Genomic DNA, 9255 nt, shown 5'->3' on the forward strand with positions numbered 1-9255 from the left:
AAATGGATTTGTATGTAGCATTTATGGATCTGGAGAAGGCATATGATAGAGTTGATAGAGATGCTCTGTGGAAGGTATTAAGAATATATGGTGTGGGAGGCAAGTTGTCAGAAGCAGTGAAAAGTTTTTATCGAGGATGTAAGGCATGTGTACGTGTAGGAAGAGAGGAAAGTGATTGGTTCTCAGGGGTGTGTGATGTCTCCATGGTTGTTTAATTTGTTTATGGATGGGGTTGTTAGGGAGGTGAATGCAAGAGTTTTGGAAAGAGGGGCAAGTATGAAGTCTGTTGGGGATGAGAGAGCTTGGGAAGTGAGTCAGTTGTTGTTCGCTGATGATACAGCGCTGGTGGCTGATTCATGTGAGAAACTGCAGAAGCTGGTGACTGAGTTTGGTAAAGTGTGTGAAAGAAGAAAGTTAAGAGTATATGTGAATAAGAGCAAGGTTATTAGGTACAGTAGGGTTGAGGGTCAAGTCAATTGGGAGGTAAGTTTGAATGGAGAAAAACTGGAGGAAGTGAAGTGTTTTAGATATCTGGGAGTGGATCTGGCAGCGGATGGAACCATGGAAGCGGAAGTGGATCATAGAGTGGGGGAGGGGGCGAAAATCCTGGGAAAGCAAAAATGGGTATGTTTGAAGGAATAGTGGTTCCAACAATGTTGTATGGTTGCGAGGCATGGGCTATGGATAGAGTTGTGCGCAGGAGGATGGATGTGCTGGAAATGAGATGTTTGAGGACAATGTGTGGTGTGAGGTGGTTTGATCGAGTGAGTAACGTAAGGGTAAGAGAGATGTGTGGAAATAAAAAGAGCGTGGTTGAGAGAGCAGAAGAGGGTGTTTTGAAGTGGTTTGGGCACATGGAGAGGATGAGTGAGGAAAGATTGACCAAGAGGATATATGTGTCGGAGGTGGAGGGAGCAAGGAGAAGAGGGAGACCAAATTGGAGGTGGAAAGATGGAGTGAAAAAGATTTTGTGTGATTGGGGCCTGAACATGCAGGAGGGTGAAAGGAGGGCAAGGAATAGAGTGAATTGGAGCGATGTGGTATACCGGGGTTGACGTGCTGTCAGTGGATTGAATCAAGGCATGTGAAGCGTCTGGGGTAAACCATGGAAAGCTGTGTAGGTATGTATATTTGCGTGTGTGGACGTATGTATATACATGTGTATGGGGGGGGGGGGGTTGGGCCATTTCTTTCGTCTGTTTCCTTGCGCTACCTTGCAAACGCGGGAGACAGCGACAAAGTATAAAATATATATATATATATATATATATATATATATATATATACACACACTACCTATTATAAATTAAACGCATGGTAAAATTAAAATCATACAATAACCCAAAAATTAGACATTCAAGTATATTTACATTGGGTGTAAAGTTCGTTTTAATTCTGGAGAATGGACGGTGTAGGAAACCTTAAGGCAGCAGATTGTGTAGACTTTTGATTGTAGGAGGTATGGGAAAACTTTTCAGGCTACTGTTGATGAGGAAGACTTTGACTACAGGTTGAGTGGAGGATCCTGTCGTGGCTGCAAGTAGTATGGCAAGCCTTTTTATGGCTACAGGTGGAATGGAAGTCCTTGTGGCTGCAGATGGTTAGAGGGTGAAACGTAATATTTTAAGGTGGTTTAGACTGTGGAAAGAATTCTAGACTGAAGTTTACAAGGAGTGTATGATAGAACAATTAAAGGGGTTGATGTGAGAGGAAGACAACCTGTGATAAGGGTTAATAGAGTGAAAGAATACTGGAGGGAGAGAAATGATGGAAGAAGTATGTGAGGGAGGCATGTAAGGACATGGAGACTTTCCCTTGGCAACCCACTTGGTGCCAGTTCCCGGAGAGAACGGGTATCAGAGATATGGATGGTTGGAGTAGAGTGGAGACCCTGTTGTGGATTCAGGTGATGTAGACCTGCTGTTTCAGGTGATATGGAAGACCTTGTGGTGGTGTACAAGACCTTTTTGTTGCTATAGGTTGTATGGAAGACCTTTTCGTAGCTGCAAGTTATGTGGAAAACTATTGGCAGCAGGTGTGGAAGACATTGTAGTGGCAGTAAGTGGTGACGTTGACCTTTTTGTAGCTTCAGGTTGTTTAAAATTTTTATGGCCACAGGTGAAGTGGAAAATCCTCTAGTGGCGACAGGTAGCGTGGCAGACCTTTTTTGTGGCTGCGGGTGAAATGAAGACGTGGTTGCAGGTGGCGTGGCAGATTCTGCAAGTGGAGAGGAAGGCTGTTGTGCCTGCAGACGTGTGGAAGACCTTATTGTGATTGTAGGTGGTGTGGAAGACTTTTTTGTTGACATTTGTGTTGTGGCTGCAAGTGAAGATTTTTTTATGATGCCGAATATTTTGTTGTAGGTGACTCTGGTTGTTGCAGGGATTATGGGTGAATGTAGAGCATCTAAATCGTCTGTTCCTCTGGCTGCAGCTGTACCAGACGCTCACTGATCTCCCATAACTTCTTGGCGAGCCCTTCATCCCGTGCCAAGGAGGAACACTCCGCCTCCTGAAAGTGTTTGGAGGATGAGGTAGCAGAAGGCAAGAATGACATATTTATCATTAAGAGCTGTAGCATCTCGTGTTCAATCCCATTAATAGATCCATCGGGCTCGAGCCGTAGAACCTCCTCTATACCAACTCTAGCACACAAGTCCTAGAGGCCTAAGAACTAAAATCCCATACAAAGATAAAACCCTACAAATCCAAAATTTCTGATATTGAATGCACCGTTTCCTATGGTTGATCATGAATTTTAACACTGAGCCTACTAATTCCACCTCAACATGGAACCCACCTGCCCAAGATTCCAAACACAACCCACCCCAAAACCTTGCTGTTGAATCCACTAGTTCCCTAAAGTGCTTCCTACCATTCCCAGTACCCTTCCGCCCCAACCATCTCTCGTAATTGACGGGGATCAAGACACCTTGAAGCATAACCCGACCCCACAACTGCGCCCCAACCTTAACACTGCGTACGAATCCCCATCCCCGCTCTTCTGGTAAACAAAGAAGCTCCGAAAGCTCACCCGACACTCGTATCATATCCATAAGCTATGGCATCTGATCCCAACCCCTATATTTAATATACAACATTTCCCAATCCTTAACATAAACTCTGCCACGTACCAACCCAGAAATATGGGTCAAATATGACTACCTGTCGACCTTCAAGCCCCACATGCCCTCAAATTTCACCGCAGCCCCAATCACAGGGTTTTGTTCAGCGTTATCTCCACCCTACTTATCCACCAACCTTGCAGTTGTCGAAGTACTTCCCCGAGACCTTCTCCAACGTCTCCGATGCAGCTAAAAGGATGCTAGTCTGGGCGCCCTCCGCGATGGACTGTGGTGTAAGCAAGAGAACGAGAGAATAGTCAGTCATGTGCTGGTGTATGGTTAGGTGAGGAACAATGGTCATTGTGGCGATATATAGAATGTAAATTAAAACCTGGTTTTAGAAAGGTGTTGAGGACATTTTGATACATTGATATTTAATCATGACATTGATAAACATCAGAATAAAGCTGTTGGCGTGTGCTTAAGAGTTGAGTAACACCTGTTGAAGGATGTGGATGAGTAATTTTTGCACAAACTGCTATCCACGTTACCGTGTTATGAGTAATGATCCTTACATACCCTGTAGTGAATAATCCATCGGTCTATTACTATATTTTTTTTACTCTGTACCATCAAATGTTGCGTAACTAAATTCATGCACCATCCATATCGGACTACTGTTGTTAATATGATTGCGTGCAAAATGAAAGGGCCTGTTACCCATGGTCATAATATTCCATCACCCCTCACCTTGGCGTAAAAACGAACGTAAATTTTGATGAAGATGCCGTACCACACCCGTGACGTCATGGGGTTAAAGATGTCAGTGTTGACAACGCCCGGGTGCAGACAGTTGGCTGTCACTCCTGTAGAAAGGCACTGAATATATGACCTTTTCGCTGTATTTAGTTTTTTTTTTCTTTACATGTTATATAAGAACGGATATTGAGGCAGTTATTTCCATCTGCAGTGTCCGTATGACCAAAGGAATACCTTTCTGCAGGTTTACATGAATGCAGCTTAACTGTAACCTACCCAGGCATTCCACTGACCTGTTCCCTGAAGTTTCCTGTGGAGTTCGTTGGTGAAGAGGACATTCATCAGCTTGGTGGCAGTATAGATCTCGAGCGTCCTGAGGGGCCTAGTGTACTGGAACTTGAGGTCATTTTCCAGGTCAAGATCCTTAGCATCTTTGATCCAGGTGTGACCTACGGACGACAGCGTTACCACGCGTCCACACGCTGCCTGCAGCCCAGCTGACGACGACAACAAAAGTTATTACTTCATTATTGGTCAGTCGACTATGATGGCTGTTGCATGTTTTCAGCGGCTGAATTTACTTTGGCAACACGGGAGTGTACATGCAATGGTTAATAGGAATATTAACAACACGGGAGTGTACATGCAATGGTTAATAGGGATATTGGCAACACGGGAGTGTACATGCAATGGTTAATAGGGATATTGGCAACACGGGAGTGTAAATGCAATGGTTAATAGGGATATTGGCAACACGGGAGTGTAAATGCAATGGTCAATGGGGATATTGGCAACACGGGAGTGTACATGCTATGGTTAATTGGGATATTGGCAACACGGGGAGTGTACATGCAATGGTTAATAGGGATATTGGCAACACGGGAGAGTACAAGCAATGGTTAATAGGGATATTGGCAACACGGATGTGTACATGCAATGGTTAATAGGGATATTCATAGGTCTATGTTTTTCTTCTGACTCGCAATACATTTGCTGTGCAATGTTTTCAGTCATCTGAGACTCATACATCCTATTCACATTCAGTATCATCAAGACTAAGACTCCTAAAACGCTATTTTTTTCACTCATCTTCTGAATGCAATGACGTCTCCTGTCTGTTAACAATGGCTAGTCTACGTACCAACAACGGTAAATTGGGATAAAAAATCCTTTTTCTCCATTCGGATGATTATTGCTTCTAGCAGTAATGAGTTACTGCTATTGCAATGGAAGTATAAATCATTTTAAGAACAAACCAGTCTTCTCTATGGTTTGATTGCTTTTTGTTTTGAAACCTGGACCAGAAGTCGGCCGAACCGGGCACTGAATGCTCGCTTTCAACGAACAATGCCTTTCTCAACTCCCATCACGCAGTTTTATCCAAGGGAAGACGTCTAGCTAGGCGGATCTCTTTACTCCTTTGCAATAAGTAATCCTAACATATTCTCTTCTGTTTTCCGCCGTGATATCACCATACGTCTCTCCTACTGAGGCCTCATCCTTCAGTTCTCCTGTATCTCTTCCTATTACTCCTATTTTGACGGTTCTTGCGTTTGTTTCATCATATTCATCCCTCACTCACCACCTAACTTTTACTGTATCCTCAGCACAAGGCCCGAAGAACATTCATTTATCTACAGATGAATACACCCACAGAAATGGAGGTTAAATTTTATCGTGTGTCTCCTACCTTGCGCTTGTGATCACTCGTCTCTTTTGTCTCAAAACCAGCATATCTTATCTTTTTGAAACATAAAATGATCCAGCCGAACTCGAGGAAAGAGACCATTTTCAGCCTTCAAACAATCTCTTAATGGTTCTGACTTTATCAATCTTTCTCTCATTCATACCTTCATTCTTTAAGGCCTTCTCTTTGGTTTCGTAACGACGAAATCATGAGGTGATATTCTTGCTTGACTGATTATCTTATCTTAGAAATTATGGCGACCATCGTCTTGGCCCCTGATAATCCGAGACTTGCAAGAATATGCCGTAAGTCTTTTCTGTTTTTTCCCTTTCTCTGTAAATTAATTACTAATCACTGAATTGTGTGGTGTGGTTACTATTTGTGTTATGGAGAGGGAATTTTACATTCGTTGCCCTGTCTGTCTTGTGTGATAAGTGTAATGGTACTCAGTCATGGACAGGTACTTACGCATGAGGAGGTGTGTGAGGAGGAAGTGTCCCAAGTGGTTGGTGGCGACGGTCAGCTCAAGTCCCTCATCCGTCAGCTGATGTGGCAAGTCGGCCACTGCAGCGTTGTTGATGAGTACGTCGACCTGAAGACCAACACCGTCTCAAGAAAAATGTTGTGGGTACGGATTCCTGAATGTCAATACTGTCAGAGCAATTTCACTGTTAAATCTGAAGCAGTTAATTCTGATAAATGTACCCTGTAAATCTTTGTTCATAAAAAGCTTAATCAGTAGAAATTTTCCTATGATAGATTATTCAGTCTGTAGCTACAATATAGATTAAGCAGACATGAAGTAAATGGACTTGACCATAAATATACTAAGTGTGGCTATATGCTGGCATAGGGCTAAACACATTGAATATCAAACACACACATGCTGATATTGGAGTTTAACATTTTGCATAAGCAGATGTGTGTTAGTATTAGAGCTACAAGCAAACTGAAATATGATATAAAGGACTCGCAAGGTGAATCAGCGGACGTATGTTAGTACTGTGGTTAAACCCAGTAGACATTTTACTACCTTGGCTAAACAGAGTTAGAAGCCGTGTTTGAGCTTTGGTTAAACATAATAATTGATCATAACTGATCAGTATATTACATGGGTGTATGTTAGTACTGCGGAAAAATACAATAAATGGAAATGATCTATGACCGTGGCTACACATAAGTAGACATTGGTACAGGTAGTCACACACCATTTGGGCTTGTGCTTACACCTTGGTTACACAAAATCATTGGAAATATGCAATCAATGAGGCTATACACACTAATATATCATAGTGATACTCATCTCTCCCTCTTCCCCAGACAAACCTTGCGCCCTTGTAGCATTCTAGCAAACTTCCTGACAGAAGCCATGTAGGAGAGGTCCAGTTCGGCCACCTCCACCTTCCCTCGTACTCCACTAACAAGGATGTCGTCTGCAAGGAACAATACCATGCTGAGGTTGCTTCATACAGTCAATCTATATGCTTCGAGCCTCCTCCCCTAGTACGTGACACTGACATACGACTCAACAAGCTGTAAACAAGTCTTACTAACCCAGTCTAAAACATTACCTTAACAGAAAGAGACAAGCCCCATCTGAAACTACATTCTCCAAGAATGTTTTAGTGGCAATTTCTCGTTTGCACTCGACCACTAATCTCTCTCAACACTACAAATGCAGGTTCATTACAGGGCCCATCATAATTAGAATGTAACTTCCATTTTGAAGACAATGAACACATTTCTTAACCTTCATGCACTCACCTCACAAACACCATTTCATGCTCATGTGAATGTGAATTCAAAAGTGACACTGGCATCATTTCAAACTCTTGACTTTATTATAAGTAAAATTATCGTTTCAAACTCTGACTTTACCATAAAGTAAAATTAAGTGTTTGATGCTGTCAGAAATGAAGCATATTGATAAAGGTATGTCTCTGAATAATTATTTATATTGCATGCATCATTTAATTTTCAGGACTCCTTTACATCACCAGACATAAAGATTGTATTCATGATTCCACTCATCAAAAATTAACATGAAATTAAGCAAAGTTAGGACATCAGTAACCTCTGCCTTTATTTACCCAGGCTCAGCCTACCATGTCTTGGTCTTATAAAATCTGCCCACTTTCTTGGCAGGCCTTCACAACAACCTACTCTTAATTAAGACGGTGTCACACGGGCTCCTTTTTCTTACGTTATTGTCACGTAAATCCACCTGTGATCTGGTCTTGCCTGCAACCTGACTTCATCCTCAATACCTATTTAACCCAGTGAAAAACCGGTGTTTTTCGTCTCGCCCATCTTGTCCACTAACGACCTCACCTTTAGCAGCGGTGCCTCTGATGACGCTCCGACAGGCAATGATGACTGTAGCGCCACGGCGGGCCAGGTCCCTCGCCGTTTCCAGCCCGATACCTGCACAGAGTCATGACATATAACTTCTCGATTCAGTCATCATGTCCTGGGTAGCTTCACTGGAACTGTAATCACAATCTCCTTCATCAGGCTGAGATATTAGTAAGGGGTAAGTCGTGTACACAAATATTGATCAAGTCTTGATATCTAAACGTCTCAAGATAATGTTAGATCTATTTTTAACCATAGGCGCTCGCACTGACAGTCGTCACTGTGTCTTACTATCTTAATTCTGGACGAGCTCTGTGGTATAACTGCCCAAGTATTTCACTTACGACTGCTTCTTACCTTTGTTGGCGCCTGTGATGACGACGGTCTTGCCCTCCATGTTAGCCTGAGACTGACACCAACGGTAGCGGAACCTGTTGACCACCCATACCAGGCAGCCCGTTACGAACCATCCGGCTAGGCTCCATGGCGGCACCAAAAACCATGAACAGACAAAGTTAAAGGCTGCCTGGAACATACTTTCTAGGGACTGTTGAAAGTGAATAGTGTTGAATTTGACGATACAGGAGCACGAGATGTCCCTGTTGTTGTTGGGCAAGGAGGACTACGAATGAGATCCTGCCAATGACGCTGCTGAAGGTTGCCAGACTAATCTTTGCCTCTAATCATCAGTCACGAGTCGTCTTCCTCTTATATGTGTACGAAACTCATACCACTGGTTACACGATGATTGGAGGGTTTAGTTCTGCCAGATTATTACGAATCAAATTACTTTTCTGTGACCGGGGATGTCAGAAATGTGGAAAGAACTCGATAGCATAACAGAGAGTACGGTGTCAATAACCAGGTCTCCTTTTCCTTTTAGATGAAGCCTCTTTGTTTTTTTTTTCCACAATTGTTAGGTCGTACTGTAAAATTTCTTTGTCTGGTATTTCCTGTTATTTAAGACTTGATTGAGGAGGTAAACATAGGTAAACTAGAAATAACACTTCAGATCGAAGAGTGGAAATTTGCTGAGGACAGCTTTGCTAATGTCCAAGTTTGAAACATGGTAAGTCTGAACGGAATTAGGCATTGAAATTATGAATAATCTGGCATATATCTTAATCCTACGCATTGGCGAGCTGCCTCTCTCTCTCTCTATCGGTACCAGTTACATGTCGGTGATTATGGACCTCCCCAAATTGGGAGTCCCAGTCCCCAAATTGGGAGTCAACTAAATCAATTTTTCCCTGACTGCACCAATGCAAGTCACTCTATGCTCTTCTCTCTTCCATGGTGGACAAATTTATGGCCATTAAATTCTCGCTGTAATTCATCATACTTAATTCTGGTGTACAGTGACACTTTTGTCCAAATGCTACGGGCTAGA

At 42.7% G+C, this 9255-nt stretch overlaps 1 protein-coding gene across 1 annotated transcript; it reads right to left on the reverse strand.

The window, feature by feature from the left end:
• Positions 1 to 1148: 1148 nt before the first annotated feature.
• LOC139766001 (retinol dehydrogenase 12-like) lies at positions 1149 to 9017 on the reverse strand. The gene is made up of 8 exons (XM_071694051.1): positions 8223 to 9017; positions 7842 to 7934; positions 6837 to 6943; positions 5979 to 6102; positions 4117 to 4320; positions 3815 to 3930; positions 3261 to 3350; positions 1149 to 2511 (listed from the first exon to the last, which is right to left on the reverse strand). Exons 1-8 carry the CDS (start codon positions 8398 to 8400, stop codon positions 2407 to 2409), a joined length of 1017 nt encoding a protein of 338 aa, XP_071550152.1. The 5' UTR covers positions 8401 to 9017; the 3' UTR covers positions 1149 to 2406.
• Between the last annotated feature and the right edge of the window lie 238 nt (positions 9018 to 9255).

Source organism: Panulirus ornatus, chromosome 56 (genome assembly GCF_036320965.1).
Source record: "Panulirus ornatus isolate Po-2019 chromosome 56, ASM3632096v1, whole genome shotgun sequence".
In the NCBI taxonomy this organism is placed as follows: domain Eukaryota; kingdom Metazoa; phylum Arthropoda; class Malacostraca; order Decapoda; family Palinuridae; genus Panulirus; species Panulirus ornatus.